Below are 25,936 nucleotides of genomic sequence, written 5' to 3'. Positions count from 1 at the left end.
AAGACTTTGTGTTTTTGAATACATTTGTATATCTTGGACTAGGAGTAGTAATTAATAATTGTTTGACTCTAGTATCTATTTAATTAATGTAATTTGCACAACTGCATGTCTTGCTCAAATCTTCTAATCATGCACTATGTTTGACAGTTTTTTCTGTTTAGTCACCATTTCAACCTCATGTTTGTTAGCCGTTACGTTTTGTTTAACTTCTCTGAGTTATGTATTCATTTTCAAATTATCCTGTCTTATGCTTGACATAATTCATACGGACTTTAGATTTATGATGGTCATATTACGAATGAAATCTAATTTATTTTTTATATTCGCATTTCATTTTACAATCGTCAATGAGAAAACCATTTTTTTCAGCTGGAAGCTAGACTGTTTCCATTACCTCTATTACCTAAAAATTGCAAACTTTGCACCATTGATCCGTTTGGGAAGGTCTTATACCACCTCTCTTTAAATTTCTATTTCTTGTCTCATATGTCCACAACTGTCGCATTGAACTATTTATTATCTTAAGATCTTTTAAATATAGCACAGCTAGTAAAGAGCCTGATATGGTATAGAATTGTTGACGTTTATGTCTTCCAGTTGTGTAACGGTATAGTTTCTGAATAGTACACATATCATGGATTAAATAGTAAAATAGTACACAGCATGGAGTAAATAGCAAAAGAGTACACATCATGGTGCAAATAGCAAACTAGTACATATCATGGAGTAAATAGCAAAATAGTACACATAGCATGGAGTAAATTGAAAAATAGTACTGATAGTATGGAATAAATAGCAGATTAGTACATAGAGAGTGGAATAAATAGCAGCTACATCAAATGAGCATTTCGTTGGATCATTTACAGGATGTTGTGTTTAAATAAGAGAATTCATTGTCCAAAGACCAACTACTCAAATGTGTGCATAAATGCGAATAATACGATGTACACTCAAAAGTTTTACTGCTGAAATACGTGTCGTGTGAAGTGGAAAATGCATTTTATGTGTACTGTCACATACTGAAATACTAAAATACGTGTCGTTTGAAACGTAAAATGCATTTTAGGTGTACAAACATATGAAAAAGTTTACCTTTTCATACATTTTAGATTTCTCGCATATAAATTCAAATGATGCTAAAATGACAGCAAGAACCAATCCTGCTATTAGTATATAGAATATGCCGGCAACATTGCTGAGGGACAGTTCACGTTTGGATGACGCATCCTGAAAGAGAAATCAAAGAAGAGAACAAATCCATAATTAAGCGTTAATATTTTATGTTTTTTGTAAACAAAGTACTTTAAAATTTAATACACTTTATTTTTCAGAAAGGAAAGTCACTTCCTCTTATTGTGTTCATTTTATTTACTTTCATGCATTTTCAAATATTAACAATAATCATGTTCCAATGTATCAAAGAACATACATACATATACACAAACACACGCGTACGCATGCACAACGCGCACATGCGCATACATACATACATACAAGCATGCATGCATGCATGCATGCATACATACATACATACATACATACATACATACATACATAGACACATACATACATACATACATACATACATACATACATACATACATACATAACGTATGAATATTAGTTTGCACATTTTATTAGTGCTCAGTATTTATTTATTTGCAATAACCTATTTTGCCTTATTGAAAATTTAGAAATTGGCATCGAGCAACAAGATAATTACAATTAAAATATAATTTAATACTGATGAAGGACTTCATTTCGTCTGGGATATGTAAATACTATCCCATAAAACAAGATACTATATATGTCAAAATAGGCAGAAGGAATCTTTCATTGCTATAAGACTATACAAAATCTAATGCTCCTAAAGGACGTCACTGTATGCACTCACCCCAGGATTTCCTGCACATTGCCCTTTGTCTTTCCACCATTTTGTTTTTAACTTATGCAGCGTACCATCCTCTGTCAATTCCAGAACTGCTAAGTTCATCTGAGCTCTGCATATGAAAAACGAAATATAACGAATAAACCGTCTTAAACCGACCCCCCCCCCCTTAGTGTAACCCAACCTTAGTGTAACCCAACCCTTTCTGTAGGTTAACCACATAGTTTGGCCCCACAAAGGTTGCTGTAGTACAAATCAAAACTCTTTATACCAACTACCTCTATAACACTGTCAAATAGTGTCCAGTTTTAATATACTTCGCTGTGCACTCTCAAACATTTAATTTTCCAGGTTATTCTGGTGTATTTAAAAAACCGATTTGAATTTTTTTTTAGCGCTGACCATAATATGCTGATACTGTTTTTTTTTAAAAAGAGATACTGTTGTAATCATTTTAAAATAAACTTTCAAACGTTTATAAAGAATATAAAGCAACCATAATAACTATAGTTTAACTGTCACCTTTTCCAACAAGTTCACGTGTCGCTTATGTGTTTCTGATTTAAATAAAGAAATAAAATAAATAGAAGGCATATTTTGATGATATTAAAACTGTTTCGCTAAATTAGAAATGAGCTTTGTGAATGCTATGTTTATAAATTACATATCTTTAATAAAAAACAAATTGATTTCAGTTTAAATTTATGACGTCAGATTTTTTGAACAATAATTCTTTTGCACGCCATTGCATAGTCAGAAATTAATTTATTTATTCGTATAGGTTTCTGTCTTTCTCAACATGAGTTTTATGCCGCATGACAAACACTAATTGTAAACACAGTTGTATGTTATATATTTCCGTACGAGATCAACCACGGCACAATTTACTTTATTGGGGAGTCCGGGGTCGTCGCAATACCAAGCCCCTTTGAATTTAAGTTGGGCCCAACTTTCATAGTATCACATGGTTCTCTGTTGTTGTAGAATTCGTTGGCGGAAGACTCCAACAGAAATGCATATTTTCCCTTGGAGCTTCTTACTCGCTCCACACCGTCTTCTACACTATTTACAAAAACACTAGGGTTTTCTGCAGACATAAAGTTCCACATTTGCCGGTAAGTTGGAACCTTCGATTCCTAGAAGGAAAAAGAAAACCACATGAACGATAGATCTGACCTGGAAATCTACATATTCCAGAACGCACGCACGCACATACACACACTTTTTCAATTGGGCTGCTTAGGACAAAAATATGTTATTCTTGTTTAAAAGGAACATGCATATCCAATCACAATTATCGTCTATTGACAGGGTTATTTCCGTTATTTGCAGAACGAAACTAACGTTTACGGAATTTAGGTGTGATACTGAGTTATGCTAAACACTGAAAATATGTATTACAAGTATGCATCAATCATCCTGGTGTACTAATGTTGACTAACTAATCATTGACAATATGTATTACAAGTATGCAGCAATCATCCTGGTGTACTAATGTAGACTAACTAATCATTGACAATATGCATTACAAGTATGCAGCAATCATCATGGTGTACTAATGTAGACTAACTAATCATTGACAATATGCATTACAAGTATGCAGCAATCATCCTGGTGTACTAATGTAGACTAACTAATCATTGACAATATGTATTACAGGTATGCAGGAATCATCCTGGTGTACTAATGTAGACTAACTAATCATTGACAATATGTAATACAAGTATGCAGCAATCATCCTGGTGTAGACTAACTAAACATTGACAATACCTATTAAAAGTATGCGGCAATCATCCGGGTGTGTATTAGCTAAACAATGACAATACCTATTACAAGTATGCAGCCATCATCCTGGTGTGAATTAGCTAAACATTGACAATACCTATTAAAAGTATGCCTCAATCATCATGGTGTGTATTAGCTAAACAATGACAATACCTATTACAAGTATGCAGCAATCATCCTGGTTTAGACTAACTAAACACTGAATATATATATATATATATATATATATATATATATATATATATATATATATATATATATATATATATATATATATATATACATACATATACATATATATATATATATATATATATATATATATATATATATATATATATATATATATATATATCACAAGTATGCTGCAATCATCCTAGTCTAGACTAACTAAACATACTTCAAAGAATTTTCTTGTGGTGCCGGATTCAACCGTTCCGTATTTGATTTCGGTCTGTTTCGCGAGGTCATCTGCGGACTCTATCGGTGTATGCATGCGTTCTATTGTCAAAAATGCTGCCAAGTTGGCTGTATAAGATGATATAATGATAAGAACAAAGAACCACCAAACTGTACCAATTATTCGTCCAGAAAAAGATCTGCAAAAAGGAAAAGAAGGTTATTTAAAAAAACGCACACAAGATATGCCTATGAGAGTGGCTGTCCATTTAACTTTTCATTAGAATATTTATAAGAGTCTTGTTAACGAACGCCATTCTTAAGTTGGCAAGTTGGATATTTTAAGTTGGCAAGTTGGATATCTTAAGTTAAGCAAGTTGGATATCTGTAACTACCGTAAAAAATAGCAAACATAACAACAGTACATTACCAAAATAAGTCTTTAGTATAAAATGGATAATTACACCAAGAAAGCAATTACCAGAGATACAAATGAGAACCGTGGACGCCTGATGCAAACAATCTTATAATGAGTACGAAAATTAATCGCCCTTTTTAACAAACTTTTAAAATGATATTTTACTAACAGAAAAAGTATCAGTTTGGATAAATGTAAACAGTAAAGATAGCATGCACTTCTTCATCTTGAAAAAAAAAATATATATATATATATATATATATATATATATATATATATATATATATATATATATATATATATATATATATATATTGTTGTTGTGGGGTTTAACGCCATTTTTCAGCACGATAGGCTATACATGGCGGCCAGTATTAATGGTGGAGGAAGAACCCGGAAAACCCCGAAAAGAACTACCGATCCACGAGAAGCTACTGGCAAGCTTTCTCACACGCCCACATTGGCTGAATCTTAGACTCGAACCGCCGCAGACAGAGGTGAGATGGCAGTGATCCGTAACGAAGAGCGCTTTAGACCACTCGGCCACTCGGGGCCCATATATATATAGAGTACACATATTATTGATACATTCAGAAAATATACAAATCTTATGCAGTGTCGGTTTTAATCAAAAGTGAACCTAGTCCTTTAATCGCTGAGTGGAAGTTATTGGAGAATTTATAAAAAAAATATTCAATCGCTTCAATCCATTTCAATTTGTTGGTTGTTAAATGAAATATTGTTGAACTTAAGAACATGAGCTGACATCATGACCAATTAGTTCTTACGAGGGAAGAATCAGGTGACCATCCCATGATTGCAGGATGCGATACATTCCTCCAAGATATCCAAAGTGACGAGGAGAGTGTATCCGGAAGATAGTTTGCTCGTGTGTGTGTGTGTGATGTTCACACACCAGAATTGTAGGGCTAATTAATTCGTGTCGATCGTTTGTATCGTCACCAAGTCCCATACGATCTATCGGCAGAGCCTTTGTTCTATTGATTAGAATAAAGCTTTTATTTAAACAAAATTCATGTAGAAAATGAATGTTAACTTTATATATCCTATGACTGGGGTACACGAAGAATAAATTAACCTTTACAAATGCGCTAAACAGCAAACCTTCAGTAAATATATACTTCCTGCTCATTTTAAGTTCATTTTCATTGAAGCTTCAATTTAATATATATATATATATATATATATATATATATATATATATATATATATATATATATATATATATATATATATATATATATATACATATATATATAGAGAGAGAGAGAGAGAGAATAATAGTGTTTTAAGCCCGGTAGACCACGATAAGTAGATTATTGAATTTATACTGTTCATTACAACCATAACAAGGGTATGGTCCCATTATGTCCTTACTAAAAGAAAACTGAACGATTCACTACAAAATAAATATACAATTACCTTAATGCAGAGAGAGAGAGAGAGAGAGAGAGAGAGAGAGAGAGAGAGAGAGAGAGAGAGAGAGAGAGAGAGTTAATAGTGTTTATCACGGTAGATCAAGATAAGTAAATTATTGAATTTACAGTGTTAATTACAACCATAACAGGGGCATGATCCCATTTAGTCCTGAACGCGTCACTACAAAACCATCACCTGAGCTCAAAATATTTACCACTGTAAACTAGACCATTAAGACGTAGAAATATCAATTTTATTTCACTAATTAAACAATTAGTAGCACAGTCAGACAATGACGATAGTAAGAAAAGCTAAGCCGTAAGCAAGTAGCAGAGCGGAGCAAGTAGTCAAAGCCTTAGATGGAGTAAGTAGTCAAAGCTATCTGCTGGCATATAAATAAACAAATATTTCAAAGCATATACAATAAACTTCATATACGAGTCATTACGAAATAAATGCGAACTCTGCAATGTGATTGGTTGTAAACTATCACATTCTACTTCTCTGGAAATTAACAAGCATTATAAATTTTATGAGGACTACTTTCGGTTCTAATCGATTTTCCTTTATTTTAAGTAAACCTTTGCCTGTATGAACTCCATCATAAAAAGCAAATATAATGACTCCACCCTCTTGTTACATAAAATCAATGTGTTATGCCCCATTTGAAACTTTAGCCATGTAAACGCACAGTCATACCTGCATTCCAATCCCAACTGCTGTACCCTAACAAAAGCATATAGCAGGCATTACAAGCATCTCTACCTTCAAAAAAATCTACACCCAGAGGCAGAAACTACAGACCACGATGCTGAGTTTGTGAAATTCTGATTCAAAGTCAAAGGTACAGTATCAACGGTAACACACATAAACTGCAAAGCATTTAAATATGTATTGAAATATTTCCATAGAAGCAAATGAAAACGAAGTAATAACTTTTATAAGACAAGTGAGACAATTACGTTTATGATTCGAAAAGACAATTTGAGCAGAATAGTTACTTAAGTACATAGAAATTGTAAATCTTTGAGTAAGTATCGAGTTTAAGGCAAAAACAATCAAAATTTGTATGAGATAGTTGAGGACATTGGAACATTTGAAAGCCATAATTCCAAAAGCCCAGCAGATTCAATTAGACATAAATATTAAATTTATCAAGAGGTCCATTCAGGAAGGAGGAAAAAAATAAGTTACTTTTTATTTTAAAAAAAGCAGGGCCATAGATTTCAACATAATGAAGATGCGAAATGAGAAAATATTAAATGTTGGGCGGGATTGAATATTTGACATTGCACATAGATTATTATCAACTGTTCAGTGGAATCTCGCATATAGATTTGCCTAGATTGTTTGACTGAGAAGGAAATGGTTTGTATCAATGGAAATGGTAACGACGATTTAAGTTTCTTTTCAACTGAAAATCCGTTTTAGACACATGTAGTAGCCGTGTAGATAGAACATGTCAAAAATACAATATACATATATACAAGTCTTAGGTTAGATAGATGTTCTTTAAAAATAGAAGACATTGGAAAATTTTAAAACGAATTTTTCAATGTATAATTGTTTACGAATATGGGATTGGTATATACTGGAGTTGCCCAAAAGCAGAGAAAATGTGCAGCAGATGTTTAACTTAGAGAAGCAACATCAAACTTGCTAGAACAAAATGAAATATCGAAGGTGTGTTGACATGTTAATTTCAATATAGAATGGATATAAAGATGGAAAGTATCATTATGTTAGAATAAACAGTTTGAAAATAGAATCATAACCAATAAACATATTTCATGGACAGAAACATAGATGTAAAGCATGCTTGACTTTTTCTATATGTCATGACAATTATCTGAAAACAAAAGGCTATTTAATACGAAAGAAACCTCGATAGATATGAAGCCTGAAGAAGATTCGGTTATAAAAATTATCAACATCAATTAAACGTTCCGAATGTTATTTTGTTGTGATTTTAAAAGTATTGTACATGTGTAAAAGTAAAATTGACGCAGAACTCAATAGTCGAAAATACAGTAGGAAAACGTGCAACATAGACAATATTCATTACTACAGTGCTCCTGGATTTGCATATGCCGCAAGTTTAAAGATATTTTGTGTAGAATTAGAACGGGTGATATATTATGATATGTACCTGATGAAAATAGTGTCACATTGCTAATGATTTTAGTGTTTCTGTTGTTTCTTCTTCTTCTTCTTCTTCTGCTTCTAATGATAATCTGAACTGATCATGACCTCTCATAAATATTTGTGTGACCATACTATTTACTGAAAATCGATTTTTTACATTTTGCTGATATTCAGTCTGTTAATTGTACCTCTCTGTGGTTGCTTGTAATGACTATTATCGGTATAAAAAACAAAGTTACCTTAATAAATACATTAACAGATGTAGGCTCTAACAAAGAAGACTGATTGCTATTCAATTTTTTAAAATTGCTTTGATTAGAGTAAATGCATAGCTTTGATGTTGGAGATATATACTGTGCAGTTGTTACTCATAATGATTTAAACGATCAACTCTGCCTTATTCAACAGCTATTCTTTCTTTACTAACAGGATTAGCAGTCAATAACGCTTCTATTTGATGTCACACCCATTTCAAGTCTATGAAATCCACCAGAAATCTGAATAATCATGACGTCGTGTTTGTTGCTCACGTCAGAGAATATATAATTATCTAATTTGTTGAAATTAGTATAAAGGCAATAAAAATAGATTATATTATTTGTAACGATATCGATGAGTTTCCATTGCTCTCGTCAAGTGGATTCATTAAATACATTTCTTTCTCAATGAGTAAGTCGATTCTAATATAGCTCTAGGAAAAATATAAACAACCAAGCTCAACTTTTGATGCGGATATGTAAGTTATTTCTTGCGCCTGTTATAGACTTTCTATTCATTTTGAATCCTTTACTGTACCGCCTACATACATTCTATTTGATGCAATCTCTTTTCAATCTCGATCATTTTCCATTATTATGTTCAGACTGCGTTTCTACTTTTCTTGTGTGCGTGTGTTGGATTTACTGATGATCAAACTAAACTTATCATGGTTAATTTTACCGTCACTTATCGCTTTCCTCATCATTTATTTATTATTCGTTACTGTTCAACTTATTATTGACAAAATTACGATTTCACCATGCCATACAATCATTTTGCAGATAATATCTCCCTGGAATTTGTGTACCAAACCTGTTAAAAGCCAAATGAACAACTGTTACCTGTGCAGACAATATTGAATTCATTTGCTATTAAACATATATCACCTGAAACCTGAAAACGTAACGATGGTTATCTCCACTAAGTTAATCACCTTTTATACTACTTTGCATTTCTCTCGATCACCTCTAATGTTTTATTAGTTGGATAAATTACATTAAATGACTTAATTTGTTCCATTATTGACTATTGGCCTCGCGAATGAAAAAGCACAGATGCCGTAAAGCACCAAAACTAACCACAGCAATACAAGTCCTATCCAATAATATATTTTTGGGAGCCTTTCTCTTTTTGTTCTTCTTTTTTGTGTGCATCTACATGACATTTGCAACCTTATTTGCTATTCTTCTAACGTTTCGATCTGAGTCTTTTGAATTCTTGTACTTGCGTGCTCTATAACTTGCCTGACATGGTCATAGATTCTATAATACTTTATTTGATATATTTGACTTACACTCTTTCTATCCCTCTTCTCATATGAACCATGGAGCTTGCTATGGAATTTAGGAGGATTTAGGACTTTCCTATCCCTTATCCTATTCGATCCCACAGCTTCAATCCACTTTTTTTTAAAATGGTAAACATGGTCTTTTGGAAACAGATAGAACCCTTTTGTCTCATCATCGCTCTTTTGGTTATATCCATATGCAACACAGTGCACCATATTTGCTGTTCAAAATCACGATCATAAGATATATCACACAGACATTTACGTGGGAAAATTAAACTCGAATGGCTAAATTGAATAGAAGGGATAATTGTACGTCATATTCGTTTTTGTCACGATTGTTTACGGAGACTGTCGAGTAATTTTTTTTTTTAGTACAGCGGATTTTTAAGTCTAATTAAACATTTTTATGGTGCGCGTTTTACCAAATGCGTGTCTAAAATCTGGGAGGTGTGGCGTGTTCCTGTAATTCAGTTACTTGGAAGCCTGAGTCCATCATTTATACTGTACTGGCCGCCATGTATAGGCGCCTATTATGTGATGAAAAATGGCATTAAACCCCACAAATACCCGACCCCCTGCCTCTCCCCCTATTTACATACCTTGGACATGCATCGCTTCCCTGTAGCATTAGAGCCCCGACTGAAAACCACAGAGCATTCAAAATGTTGAAGTGGTTCTCCATAACTTCATCACCAGAACCTTTCTGCCATTCATATGGACTAAACCGGCTAACGAGAAAAAGTCCCACACTAACACCAATGTAAGCACACAGAATGCAGATCCATATTTTTGGAGACAATGGTTCCATGAAAGAGAATACACCCGGTTTTTCAATCTCAGGTTTTTTTATCATTATGCTTATTCCTACATTCATAAAAGGTTTTGAAAAGTCCACGAAAGCCTCTCTCTCGTACGTAATGGTGATTGGGCCAATTGCCATATCAGCCTCCTGAAATAGATAAGTTGATGTCCATAGAAAACTACATATACGCTAACCAAGGTTCCGATATGTTAACCATATCTTTACCTTGGCAGATCGAGCAGATAAGTTAATGCTTTGTCCTAGCGACATCTATTGGATTTTATTAGTTACCTCCGTCAGTATGTTATGCAAAGCAACCAATAGCGTGTAAAAGCGGTGCTTTGTACATCGGCCGGAAAATGAGGAAGGCAATTGACTTCAAAAGGATACTTTGCAAGTTCAACATCTAAAGGACGACTAAGTACCAGAAAGAAGCCATTACATGTGTATTTGAGTGAAAGGTAATTGTACAAACAAGGACCGGCAGTGGAAAATTGCGTATTTATGAATCGATTCAAGCTGTGTGCTCCCTTTGTCTCGATCATGAAAGAACAATGTTCAAATTTGAACAAAATAATTTTGAATAGATGCTGTGGCTTGTTGCCGAATCCAATGAAATTCACAGACCTTAAGCACAGAAAATATGCTCGAACCGCCAAGGTGTAGATAATGTTAACATATCGGAACCTTGGCTCGCGAAGATAACAACAGCAAAAGTGACTGAAGAATATGTTACTTGTTTAGGCTCGTACAAAAGTAACAATAAAAGAATGAAGACAACAAGCTTTATAAACTTTAACAAATAATTTATTTCCCTAGAAAAACAAGGTAAAATGAGAAAAGTTTTTGTACTGTTTTACGAATAAAATCCAAAAATAATCCAAGAATAATCCAGTAATTAAAAAATAAAAGTCCTAGTAATAAAAAGTCCTAATGAAACTGAGTTGGAATCCCGATAAAATTCAAAATGGAAGGTGATGAGGTATGCTGTGGCCAGCGTCGTACTGATGTGTCAACAGTTCTTTGTTGAATCACAGAAAATTATATTCCAGTTTTGAATTCTGTGCAAATTTCGATAAATGTCTTTGTCCAAGAATTAATTTAAAGGACTAGTGATTCCAGTGAAAAATAACTTGTAATCAAAATAAACTGAAGAAAATAAAATAATTAGCCCCAAACTGATCACCACATATAAAACACTTTAACTTTTCATGTGTTTAGGCAATAAACATTATTACTTAAATCTTCAGTAATAAATCTAGCTACAAAGCAAAACAGAAACCTGGATGTGGGTCAATCTTGAAAAACCAGAGTTTTTAACAAATGCTACATGTTATTTGTCAAGTACTCCAAGTATGGCCTCGAATCCAATTTTTGAATCTTACTCTGAGAAAGAATGCAATTTTTAAAAAAAGGAGTTCTTTACTACAATTCTTACTGGTTCTGAATCGAGGTCAGGAACTAGGTCTGCATTAGATTTAATGTTTCTAAAAAGTTCTTTACGACAAAAATATAACAAATCAGTCAGAACTGAACTCTATTCCAGTAAATAAAGTTACATTACAATAGCAAGTAATGGAATAAAAGTTTTTTAAAACTAACAACCAAACAATTAAATTAAATCAAATATAAATTAAATCAAATATACATAACAAATATTTTAAACCATATTGTTATCATCATCTCTTTCAAAGTAAACAGAACGAAGTTGAATTTGTAAGTGTGGCATGTATGTGGATGCAGTATAAATATTAATAGCATTCCTGAAATTATTCTAATGTCCATATAGATTCGATGAAGAACCGCGCTATTCGCAACAAGGACTTGAAAACATTACGGGGAATAACTCGACCAGCATTAACAACAATATATTTGTAGAGCAATTATTTCCCCTACAATAATGCTACATCGTGTAAAACGGGACTCTCGCCTGCTGTCTTAGTGAAGTATCCGAGGTTAAAAATAGGAATATAAGTTCTCATTTCTTAGCAGAGGGTTTCTTTATGTTTGTCTGCACAAGTATGTATGTGTGTATATGTCTGTCTGTATATGAATGTGTGTGTGTGTGTGTGTGTGTGAGAGAGAGAGAGAGAGAGAGAGAGAGAGAGAGAGAGAGATAGAGAGAGAGAGAGAGGTTGTACATTTAAAATAATGTGTTTTGTATCCACGTAGTATATAGCATATTATAGAATATCTCACTATCGCAAATTCGATGTATTTCAGTGTCAAGAGCTGAAATTGCAGAATTTAGAATATCTCACTATCGCAAATTCGATGTATTTCAGTGTCAAGAGCTGAAATTGCAGAATTTAGAATATCTCACTATCGCAAATTCGATGTATTTCAGTGTCAAGAGCTGAAATTGCAGAATTTAGAATATCTCACTATCGCAAATTCGATGTATTTCAGTGTCAAGAGCTGAAATTGCAGAATTTTTCTGTTGAGCATTTCGTGACAATTTACCTTCGCATTTGTGTCCCCAAGAGGGTGTTTTTGTGTCTGTCTGTCTGTCTTAGACACATGCGAACACCATACGTCTTACACGGAAAGTATAAACTAAACTTACACGTCTATACACCTCCCCAATCATTCCTGTCCAAGTGTTATTTATATAACGACCATATTCCCCGTCCTTGACGAGCTGGAATTCGTAGTCAAACCTTACAATATCGGCTACTTCCTTTGTTAGGTCCACAGTGTAACCTTGAAGCAAAAAAATAAAATAAAAAAATGGAGAACTTATTACATTTATTATCCTGCCTCAAATTAGTATTCATGAAGATACGAACCTCAAATACAATTTCGTACCCTAAGTAAATGCGTCGTTTCTGTCGTAGCTGATGACAAAAATGATGAATGCATAAATGTGAACAAATATTATTTATTTGACAAGTTAGTATTGAACTAGAACCATCTTTCAGAAATAAATTCGTTTTATTTTTTAGGTATATTTGTCTCTCACTGTTCCTCCTATGTATGTATGTATGTATGTATGTATGTATGTATGTATGTATGTATGTATGTATGTATATATGTATGTATGTATGCATGAATCGATCCGTTACCCTCAAATCTGTTGTTTCCAACAAGAGGCTGACCATCCTTTGCCTCCTTCGGCATAAGAAACGGGGCTGACTGTAAATAAACATAACCTCTGAATCTAAATATCTTATAAATGAAGTACTTGAAATAATGCTATTTTCCACCGAACAATAAACTTTATCTTCATACTACAAATCTAAGCGATTGAATACATCCATCCATACAGTTATATATATATCTATCTGTCTATCCATCTATCTGCCTGTCTGTCTATATATCCATCTATCTATCTATCTATCTACCTATCTGTCTACCTAACTACGTACATACGTATGTATGTATGTATGTATGTATGTATGTATGTATGTATGTATGTATGCATGCATGCATGTATGTATGTATGTATGTATGTATGTATGTATGTATGTATGTGTGTGTGTGTATGTATGTATGTATGTATGTATGTATGTATGTATGGAATTCATTTATTTACCAGAATAGTACTAATGATTTTTGGATGATTCGCTTGGGAAACGTTTAAGGAATTATCCTCATCCTCTTCTTTTTGGTCATACAAGCCTTTGTAATGATTGACTGGATCCCATGTGCCTATCTGAGGAAGAAAAGAAAAATGAACATTTGAATAAACGATTCGTTCAGCCATTGAATCACATACGTTGTAACAAAATATAGAAAAGATTATCTCCTCTGCTAAACTGAATGGAAACTCGCAAAATTTCAACTTGTATACACGATACGTAAAGCTGAGATAACTAGAACATGAAGTGTTTCCTGTATAAAAGGCGGTATTTAGTGCACTTGAAATTTATCTTCTTTTAATTGCAATTAGACTTCAGGACATTCTTGCTTAGAAAAACAGTAAAATCAAGAGTGAGTTTTATTTTGAAACTCTTCAGGCAGAATCACGAGCTTTTAAAAAATTAAATAAAGAACTTATTTAGATCGGAACACATGCATATGAATAATGCTATATCACTCAGAATCTTACCCATAATGCTATATCACTCATAATCTTACCCATAATGCTGTATCACTCATAATCGTATCCATAATGCTATATCACTAAGAATCTTACCCATAATGCTGTATCACTCATAATCGTATCCATAATGCTATATCACTAAGAATCTTACCCATAATGCTATATCACTCAGAATCTTACCCATAATGCTATATCACTCATAATCGTATCCATAATGCTATATCACTCAGAATCTTACCCATAATGCTGTATCACTCATAATCGTATCCATAATACTATATCACTCAGAATCTTACCCATAATGCTATATCACTCGTAATCGTATACATAATGCTATATCACTCAGAATCTTACCCATAATGCTGTATCATCGGGAATCTTATCCATGATGCTATATCACTCAGAATCTTACCCATAATGCTGTATCACTCATAATCGTATTCATAATGCTATATCACTCATAATCTTACCCATAATGATACAACACTCAGAAGCACACCGATAATGCTATATCTCTTAAAAGCATACCCATAATGCAATATATTTAGAAGCATACCCATAATGCTACATCACTCAGAAGCTTACCCATAATGTTGTATCACTCAGAAGCACACCCGTTAATGCTAGATCACTCAGAAGCATATGAATAATTACATATCACTCATGTGTGTGAGTGATTATGATTTTAACGTAGCTTTAACAATTTTTCAGTCATATCGCTACGATGTCTGCATTGTGACAGTTTTATACTGTGTGTGTGTGTGTGTGTGTGTGTGCTTTGGATTTTTAACGTAGCGTTAACATTTTTTTCAGTCATATTGCTACGATGTCTGCAGTGTGACAGTTTATAGTGATATCTAGCAGACATGTAGCATGACATACCACCCAGTCACATTATCCGGACACCAGGCCGACCAGTATTAACATTATCTCTTAATGCTGAGCGCCAAACGAGGCACCTGTAAGTAGCATTTTTTAAAATAAGTCTTTGATATGACTCGGCCGGAGATCGAACCCACGAATTCTCGCATCCGAGGCCGACGCTCTAACCACCAGGACGCCGGAGCGGTCTATGTATCACTCATAATCACATCCATAATACTTTATCACTCAGAAGCATACCCATAATGATATATCACTCAGAAGCATACCCATAATGATATATCACTCAGAAGCATACCCATAATGATATATCACTCAGAAGTATACACATAAAGCAATATCATTTACAAGCATATAAATAATGCTATATCACTCAGAAGCTTACCCATAATTCCATATCACTCAGAAGCATACCCATAATGCACTATCATTTAGAAGCATACGAATAGTGATGTATCACTCTTGGGGCACTCTACAGATATTATGAACTTCTGAGAGAGAGAGAGAGAGAGAGAGAGAGAGAGAGAGAGAGAGAGAGAGGTGTAAGGTGAAGATTGCCTTTGCAACATGCACATTGGAGAGAATGTTGGCATCTTTCTATGATACTTTCTTGTAATGTGATTGAAATTTCTTTTGATATTGTTCTTGTGAAAACTCTACATGATCTAAGCAGACAGCTAACCAAAATCGCTGCTCCCATGTGCTCCAATGCTCAAAGATGAGCCTGAATTAGCTTAAAGTGCACTATCTTTATCAGTTATTACAATAGGGAAAATTAACTTTGCCAGACTATACAATACCAGGTTCAGAACGTGCAATGAATGAGTTACCAAATATATAAAATGTAAGAAAACTTATTGGTTCTTTTTATTTACAATTTGCCTCTAAAGTCCAGGAAGTGAAAATGACCAAGCGGAGCTAGCCGTTTTCGATAGATGAACATCTGAAGTAAGGCCAAGTTGTATGTTCTATAACCATATTACACCCATCAACCGTACAGCAAAATTAAGGGAATTAAATGTTCTTTTCTTTAACGATGCCTAAGGTATACAAGGTCATTTTTAAACAGCCAGTATAACCAATGAGGAAAACCGGGGAAATACGAAACTCTAGTGCGCCACCTTAGCAGCGTATGAATAATGCTATATCATTTAGAAGCATAATGTATTTTGCTGATTACAAAGTTTTGGTTCTTGTAAAAATAACAGTTTGCTTCTACTATTGAAAGAGGCATGAAATTAAAAAAATATAACATTAAGACTTCGAATTTTTGTATCGATCTTTCAACACAGCAAATGAATTTTAGGTTATGCGGGTCCTTCTCCCAAATAATAAAACATACATTTGTTGATATGTGCTTTTGAGTAATTTTGCTTCAAAAAAGTTCGCATTTTCGTCAGTCATAACACATAAGTGAAGAAGCTAGCAAACACAATCCCTTGTATATTAACAAAGTCCTATTAAATACACATTCGTGTAGAGCTGACTCTGAGGACCTCAAAAAGTAGTTTCATTTTGAACATATTACACATTTAAAGAGGACTGTTCAGGTTGCCTAGTGGTTAGAGCCTCGGATGCGGGAGGTCGCGGGTTCGATCCAAGGCCAAGTCATATCAAAGACTTAAAAATGGTACTAACAGCTGCCTCGCTAGGCGCTCAGCATTAAGAGGTTAGTGTTAGGACTGGTCGGCCTGGTGTCATGATAATGTTGCTGGCTGGGACATCATGCTCATGTCTACGGCATGATGCTCCAGTGCTAGACATCTACGTTAAAAATTCAAATCACACACACACACACACACACACACACACACATTTTAAGAAAATGCACGTGATAACATTCTGGCAGTGACAGTGGCAATAATCAAAATCAATAACTTCAATGTACCTTGATGGGACCCGTGTCGAGGCCAACTGTGAAGACGTTCAGTTCGTAATCTTTACGAAAACCGTTCTCATCAAACCTAATCCTTCCCGTTAATCCCTCAAAATCTAGCTGTAAATAAAATACATTTCACTGAAAGCAGCGACGCATATGCATATATGTTTATAAAAAATATTTGACAAGTATTATTTAAACATGGAAGGTGCTTATCGTAGAAAAATCGGCACAGATGAAAATTTTTGCTTGAAAAATACAATTGTTATTTTAAAGCTTACACTAAATCCTGATAGTTCGATTCATAAGTTGTGCAATAATCAGTAAGAGGAATACATAATACTGGAATTTGATGCTAAATGTATGGCGGGAAAGATCAGGAAGTGAAAATGACCCAGAAACCCCCACCCCCATTCAAATTAAATAAAATGGATACTTTTACGGTATAGGTTCAAACTAAAGGTAAAATTACCAGTATCTCTGCTAATCAGGGCCGGCCCAACCATATAGGCAAACTGGGCGGTCGCCGAGGGTGCCAGGCTTTAAGGTGTGCCAAATCAGACGGATGTGATTTTTTTCTGGGCGGGGTAGGGTGGGAATGGGTTGGCTGGGGGCGGCAAAGTCATAGTTCGTCTGGCTGCTAATATTAGGTCACTTCAGAAATGACAATTAATTGATAAAAGAAATATTTACAGTCTGCCACGAATACTTTCTTGGTGTAAAATCACACCGATGAATGAGACACCTAGCCTAAATAACCCTGTTCAACAATTGTAAATGAGCCCAGATAATCTAGGTCAATACAGAAAAACGGCAAAATATTTCGTATTATATCACAGAATAGTATTTCGAGTTTCTTTGGCAGTATTACAGTGTGACTAAGAAGTTAATGGCATATGTAAAGGATACACCCTCGTCCCCCAATCCCCCCCTCAAAAAAAATCCACAACAAAAAAAGCAAAACAACAATCACATAACTGCCATATTCACAGGTTTTGTCTTTTCAGATTTCACATAAGAATAAAGCACATCCTTTACAATAAGAACTCGCGGCGAAATATTTACCGTACATGCCATTCAAAATTTCCTCGGCAATTTCTGCGAGACAAAATTATGCCTCAGATGTATGTCAGTGCAGTAATTTACAGAAAACCCAAAATCAGAATAATTTGTTCGTAGAAAATCACCAACTAAAAAAACCACAATTCATTCGGATCACCGTAAATATTTCTACAATAGGACTAACCATGAGATTGACCGAGAACTTACGAATGATAAAAATAGTTCTATCATTGATAACTTCTCTGTCCACCCATGTTTGACAAGTAGCCGAAGAGGTCTAAAAGGCAAATTCCAACCTAAATTCAAGGTATGATCCGAAAGATTGACTTGCACTGTGGTACATGACTGAATAAATCTGACAATTTTATATTCTTACATAGTGACTAAAGAAACAAACTGAAGGAAAAACGATGCTGTTTTGTATACGAAATAATAAATATACGTATTATCTATGTCTGTTGAGGTATGTTGAGGTTTTTAATGTATATTTGTATGTATACTAAGTTAGATTAAAATATTGTTTGTACCCGTTAGCATATAACGGTACAATTTAATATAACATTTTTTTTTATATTACTTGATTTGATTGCTTGCAGTGTTTAAGGTATTTTACATCGAAACACTTATATTTATGTCAGTCTATACACTCTTTATTTGTTTTTAATAGCCATCATATATTTAACTATGTGCAAAATAAACTTATTAATGTTTTGATATACGGGTTATACATACAAACTTATGCAAAGTAGTATTCGAGATAAGGTTGTAAGTGTTAAAAATCGAGTCGGTTATTCGATCTACTTGTGAATTTTTAGGGTTAGTTCGTGTTTAGAACCGGCTTACGCTAGATAGAAAGTCTTGCCCTTTTATTGCTTAATACTTATGGATGGACGGAAGAATTTCTGAATTCATATAATAGAAAAGGAGTTGTATATTATATTGAAATATAATATGTGTAGATGAGTATCTCACTTCTTTAGTGTAGATATAATTATTGACCAGATAGTTTAACTGATATGTGAAATATAGTCTTTACGTGTCATTTGTCTACTGCAATATGAAAATTCAAAAGTAAACCAAGAATATGTAGTTTTAAATTAAGAAATCATGACTTCTTGTTAATTAAGTTTGAAGTCAAAGCATGCAATGTGACTGAACTAATCAGAATAGTAGAAATATGAAGGCGACCGCTTGTCCGCCATCTTGCTTCATTATATAACCATTACTGCTTATTATGGCGGAGACCTATCGGAACAATGACTATATGCAATGTTGCCAAAACAGCCGATTAATTACAACAGTGAATAGGTATAACTGAATAGAACAAAGAAAAAACACGACCATGTTACACAAGTTGCACAAGTGTTTTTATGTTAAGATTTATAAAAACAAATGCGCTTTAAAGATACAGAAACACCCGTCTCTTCGTTTTAAAGACATTTTACCTCCTTTATCTCTTCCATAATGGTATTTCCGTGCATCCATGGCACGGGCGGCTTGGTATTGCACGGGATCCCCTGCGTCCTGTTATAGTTATATACCTCTTTCCGCCGGAAGGTAGACTGAAATATTTTGGGATTTTCCGCTACCATATTTCTTAAGGTCCGAGTGATTACATCAATTACGTCAACGGCAAGCGCAGCTTCGTACTGTGGATGAATGGTATTTGTAAGAATCATTTAATTATAGTCGAAATATGAACATTTATTAATGGTCGGAATTGTGGCTAGCAATTTTAACGTAGGAAACGTTCATGATTATCTGATGGTGTCAGATCTTGTGAACTGATCATAGTATGTGTTAGTTTTACAGTATAATAATTTATAAAAGTTAGACAATTCGGAAATTTTGTCTGATCACACATGTCCTATGGGTACAACTTCCATTTTCATCGGATCTTTAATATTTTTTAAATATATTATTATAAAGTGATCTTGCTTTCTGTATATCAGCTGATTTTGCATTTGTGAAACCTTTTCAAAATTTCATATACGTGCCTTTCAGTCGCAGTACATACAATTTCATGCACTCAGTTTTAACATAAAACAATTTTTTTTATTCTCCTGGTATCGAGTGAATCAGACGGTCTAATAAAATCCACGCCTTTCTGTGTTTTTATATTTATATATAGGAATAAATAAATTCGGGTATTCTCTGTACATGCCGTCAATTTTGTTTTCCCTGCTCCAGGATACGTGTAGGGATCTAACATATTCCATGTTCGTATAAACTTCCTAAGGACAGGGTTCTCAAAATTCAGAAGCTGGAAGCCCGTTATGTTGACTCCGCCGTGTAGGTACCGCTGCATATCCAAATTGATAAAGTCCTGTGAAAGAAATTGTGTGCCGCTAGAATGTGAGCGTCCAAAATGATAATTTCTTTTGTCAACATCTATCGGAATAACAAGAGGTAGTAAGTGGAAGTGGTTCTTTCATGCTGTAACAAGAATTAAAATTAAACAATCGTGTATATCTTTTGTGGGAGTGGGGTGATGGGTCGTCTTAAATAATATCTCCACAAATTATGTTTTGCACATGTTTTCATAGGTAATCTGATATAAACAAATGACAAGTGACAATGTTTTTTCATGGCAAGTACTGTAACTTTCCCAAAAAACCTTCCATCTTGAAAAAAAAACCATAATTTAAGTATCTGATCGGGTAATAATTTGGCACATTCTGATATTTTCGCTGCACATTTATGTATTCACGCCCAATACCGACGTATATTTGAGTAATACAAATTAGCGCACGGGCATATTTATTTGGACATTATTCATAGATTGGGGCTATTTATGGAAATAATTCATTTTTAGTTGCTTTCGTTTTCAGCACTGTAATTGGTTTGGTCAGCGACATAAATAAGTTTTATTTTCGATAATAATAATAATAATAATAATAATAATAATAATTGACATACGATTGACAATTTGTAAAAAGTTTTTTTTATATATATTTTGCTTTCCACTAGTCGAAGGAGTAAAATTAGCTTACACCAAGTTAACTTTTTACATATGTATTTTATCCTATGCATTTTTATAACAAATTCAAGTCATTTTCCATCGTAACTAAAAGCCTCTTTAACAGCAGCTGAAAAGGACCATTTTCAGCCGTTAATGAACAGATAGTATAGGAATAATGTATGGAAGAGTGGAAACCAGTCTAGAAATGGATGAACATAAAACAGAGTATAAACAGATATGACTGGCCGGGATTGGTTGATAACGAAAGTAAAATTTTATTGAAAAGAATCTCTGGAGAGTTTATCCTAGTTGAAACTGAAAAATAAAATAGAATGTTTTACTGATATTATTTAGTAATTTTACAGACATGAGTTTGGAAAACTCATTACTAAATTTAGCACATATCTCTTTAGTGCGGAATTGAAAACACACGTTTCAAACACACATAAATCGAGAAAATGTCTTCGCTCATATGGTTTTCTCTACGCTGTGTAAATAAGTCTATACTGATAAATATAGGTTTGATCATGAGCATTCAGAAATTTGCAATAATTGAATTTTTAATATCATGGTGTTTGCCCAGGTTTACTATTAGAGCTGAATTAGTGCCTTGAGTCATATAGGAACAGATGGGCACACCAGAATTTGATGATTATAGTGTTATGATTTACCAGTGTAGTAGTCCTTCGTTAGAACAAACTACATTCGGCACCAAGTAACAATACGCACACAGTGATGTGTTCATGTCTAAAACTAAAGATTGTACAGAATGAAGAATGAAGAATGGAGAAAGGAGAAAGAAGAATGAAGAATGAAAAAGGAAGGATGAAGAATGTTAACCATTGTTATGAATGTCGATACAAATTCCTTAAAATTTTGTGCTTGCATCACTCACATTTTTGTGCGACGCAACATATTTTAAGAATCACAATCATCTAGACCAATAAGCTGTATTTTGCTATACTAGTACTTTATAATTTTACTGTTCCGAATTTTCTGACATTATCTATAATAATAATAATAATAACAAAAATAATAAAAACACTACTACTACTACTAATGATACTACTACTGCTACTATTACTACTACTACTATTAGTGTTTATTTCTAATACATGCCACTGACCCATGATATATATCCATACATCATGTGGTACAAAAAAGATTTTATGATGCGTAACAAAAGAACATCGTATCCGTTGGAAGTAATATACATGAAAGAAATCATTATCGGTGAGATACAAGTCGATACTGCACGGTAATCACACAAACGGATTTATGGATAATTCTAAAACTTGCATGGTGCAGGTTTAGTGTTATTGATCTATAGTCTTATGTAGCAGGAGTCGTTGATAAAACAGTTTCTCTAATCTTTAAAGATTTTAAAGTAAACATTGCTAAATTAGTCATCAGAATTGTACAGATATCATTTTGTAAAAAAGACCTACATTTTCCCGGCATTTTTATAATTCTTGTCAAAAATTTCAAAATACGTTTATGTTTAATACACTGCATACTAATTCTTCCTAATTCGTTATATACGAATGCATTCGGAGTAGACTTAGATGTACCAAGAATATATTTACAAACTGACAAGTGAGCTGTTTCAGTATTAATGGCATCCTAAAACCTCAATACCTCAGTCCATACTTAAGGATGGGTCTATCTTTGCATCAGCCAGACGAAGCAATCCAGTTACGAATAGTCTGCCAAATTTTGAAAGAATTTGCTTCAGTATATACATAGCCTTCAGCGCCTGCAAGGATATAGCGTTCTGGCACATATACAAAGAGTTTAAAAATAGAAAGAAAATATGCATCCTAATTACATAAAATATGATTCAATCTTTACCTCTGTAAGGCCATAGTACCAATTTTTTTACCTTCTGAGATAGCCACATCTGCGAAATATAACCAATCTTGTTTTTTACGTATTCACTTTTAATTTCCACTTTAGGCAATATGTATGCAACCTATTGAGCATATTCTGAACTGGTGAGCGGTGTCAGCAAAGATAATTAAATCGTCTGCATACAACAGCCAAAATAGTTCACAGGTTTCTACGGACACTGCCTTGTTTGGGGTTTCAAGTCGTTCAAAAATAAAGAAATGAGTAAAGGAGATAAAACGCAATCTTTGGCGTAATGCAATTAAACACATTGGTAATAAGATTGTTGGTATTATTAACACATGCTTTTACATCATTATAAATTGTCTTATGATTCTTAAAATATTTCCAGTCAAATTTTCACTAACTAGCTTATGGAAAAGTACATGTCTCTCTATCCTATCAAAGGTGTTTTCATAGTCAATAAATACTGCATAGAATCTACCCTACGTTTTCTCAGATATTTACAATTAATGTACATAATATAAATACATTATCTGATGTAGACTACCCCGTTTTAAATCCAGATTGCTCTTCGCCCAGTAATTCGTTTTCCTCCACCCATTCATTTCTTCTGTTATTTAAAATAGAATCAATGTAAACCCTTTGCTCAACGCAGGTAAGAGACTAATGCCTCTGTAATTGGAGGGTTCATTTGCATCCCCCTTTCTTCAAAATTGGTATGATGACAGCCGTTGACCTAATAATAATAATAATAATAATAATAATGATAATAATAAATTATTATTATTATTATTATTATTATTATTACTATTATCATTAATAGTATTATTAGTATTTTGTTGTTGTTGTTGATAATGATGATGATGTTGGTTTTATACACTGTCATGAGCAGGCAGACAATATTGTCAATTAATAATTCCGACTATGTTATGCTAATACTAAGGTTAATATGTCCTAAGTGCACAAAGCTAAATAAACTCTTAGCAAATAACTTGCCCTTAAATTCTAGAAACGAAACATCAAGGCTAAAATCAATAGTATCATATAATTGTTGGGAACAAGTGGATTATAAAAAATGTAAAGATGACGAATGTAAAGATATCCTTGAATTTTTGAGACCCCCCTCCCCATATCACATATATTGTCTACTAGATATTCCTTTTGTTTTGGATGAGCAAATGAAACATATGGGGCCCCGGTGGCCAAGTGGTCTAACGCGTTCGCCTTTACCGACCAGTGCCATCTCATCATTGTCTGCGTGGGTTCGAGTCTCAGGCTGTCAGTTTGGGTATGTAAGAAAACCTTGCCTGTAACTTCCCGTGTGTCGGTGGTTCTTCAGGGGGCTTTCCCGGGTTCTTCCTTCACCAGTTATAATGGCCACAATGTAAAGCCTATCATGTGCTGAGCCCACAAAACCTAAACCAAACCAACTAGACATCATAAGTCTAAACCCACAAAACCTAAACCAAACCAACTAGACATCATAAGTCTAAACCCACAAAACCTAAACCAAACCAACTAGACATCATAAGTCTTTCAGTGAAAAACTTACTTCAAAATGAAAGAAAAAGAAAATAACCACAAGCTTGTTTTCCACATAGCGTTGACAAACTATCACCCTTATTAATCGAACATATCCAGTACACTGTACAAATTATCTCTCCAGCGTTACTAAATACTACTACTACTACTACTACTACTACTGCTAATAATAATAATAAATAATAATAATAATAACAACAACAATACTACTACTACTACTACTACTACTACTACTAATAATAATAATAATAATATAACAAAAACAAGAACAGCAACAAGAAGAACAAAAACAATGCTAGATATAACATAAAATGCACGGAACCCATTATTGATATTCGTTTATTTTTTTATTTACCAGGATCCGGGGAATATTTCAGCACAGTATAAGCATTTATCTGTACAGTGGTGTTACTAGCGAATCCATGAAAGTCAACTGTAAAAATTATATATGTCCAAAAGTAAAAATGAACACAGACTATAATTTGTATGCAAAGTGATTGAAATTCAAAATATTTGACATACGGAAAACATATAAGGAATTACTATTTTTATTGCCTTTATTCATTTTATTCTCTTCCAAAATTGTCCAAAACGCACTGTTAATTCAACAGCAAGAAATCTTCAGAACTGACACTCCTCTAATTAACAGTACATACGTCAGCACAATTTTCTGCAGCATTTGTTAGTATTTAAATATTTAGAAAGCTAAATATTCGAATGATTCGGTCAAATAACAACAATTTAATTTATGTTAAAGCGTTGTGTCTGACTCACGTTTTTTCTTCCTCTAGCTTTATATCACAAAAGAAAAACAAAACAACTCCACAGTTCTTTGTAGTTGCAAATACAAGATAAGACTATTTCTAAGTTTTACCTTTATTCAGATGTTTTTAAACAAGAAGCTGGTACGTGGCCCGCGATTTTCCATTTTTGTTCCCTGTAGCGGGACATGTTGCAAATCACTCGGTATCATGAACATGCAATAACACATACAGAGCAATGAACGATAACTGGCCCTCAACAGCGATATAAGTAGAAGTAAATTCCTGCTTATTTTGATAGTCAAGCAAAATTTCTCTGTGTGTAGCATGGAAAACACATAATGCAATATCATCATAAAGGAAGCTAAATTAACAATGATTTAAATCGAGGCATGTGTAAATTCCTCCTGGACAAGGACCAGATAATCTATTTTTAAAGTCATACCCTAAGATGTGATTAGGCGGATGCAACCAGGTCGAGGACCGTAGATTGCACATGCCTGGTTTGCGTCATTATGACTCAGGC

At 33.7% G+C, this 25,936-nt stretch overlaps 1 protein-coding gene across 1 annotated transcript in view; it reads right to left on the bottom strand.

Moving 5' to 3' along the window:
• The window catches only part of LOC149797916 (glutamate receptor 2-like), a 69,220-nt gene that overhangs the window by 5,593 nt on the left and 37,691 nt on the right, over positions 1–25,936 (bottom strand). Inside the window, exons 5-14 of the mRNA XM_089960816.1 lie at positions 20,459–20,620; positions 17,242–17,349; positions 13,962–14,081; positions 13,492–13,561; positions 12,993–13,129; positions 10,224–10,573; positions 4,074–4,272; positions 2,777–3,024; positions 1,895–2,000; positions 1,093–1,227 (exon numbers count right to left, since the gene is read on the bottom strand). Of these exons, the coding sequence (XP_089816942.1) occupies positions 1,093–1,227; positions 1,895–2,000; positions 2,777–3,024; positions 4,074–4,272; positions 10,224–10,573; positions 12,993–13,129; positions 13,492–13,561; positions 13,962–14,081; positions 17,242–17,349; positions 20,459–20,620 (1,635 nt within the window). The remainder of the gene's footprint in view (positions 1–1,092; positions 1,228–1,894; positions 2,001–2,776; positions 3,025–4,073; positions 4,273–10,223; positions 10,574–12,992; positions 13,130–13,491; positions 13,562–13,961; positions 14,082–17,241; positions 17,350–20,458; positions 20,621–25,936) is intronic.

The sequence above is a fragment of the Sinohyriopsis cumingii genome, chromosome 6 (assembly GCF_028554795.1).
Source record: "Sinohyriopsis cumingii isolate HCF-2022 chromosome 6, ASM2855479v2, whole genome shotgun sequence".
NCBI lineage: Eukaryota > Metazoa > Mollusca > Bivalvia > Unionida > Unionidae > Sinohyriopsis > Sinohyriopsis cumingii.
The sequence above is the reverse complement of the archived record's forward strand: the minus strand, read 5'-3'. Positions and strand labels throughout refer to the sequence as shown.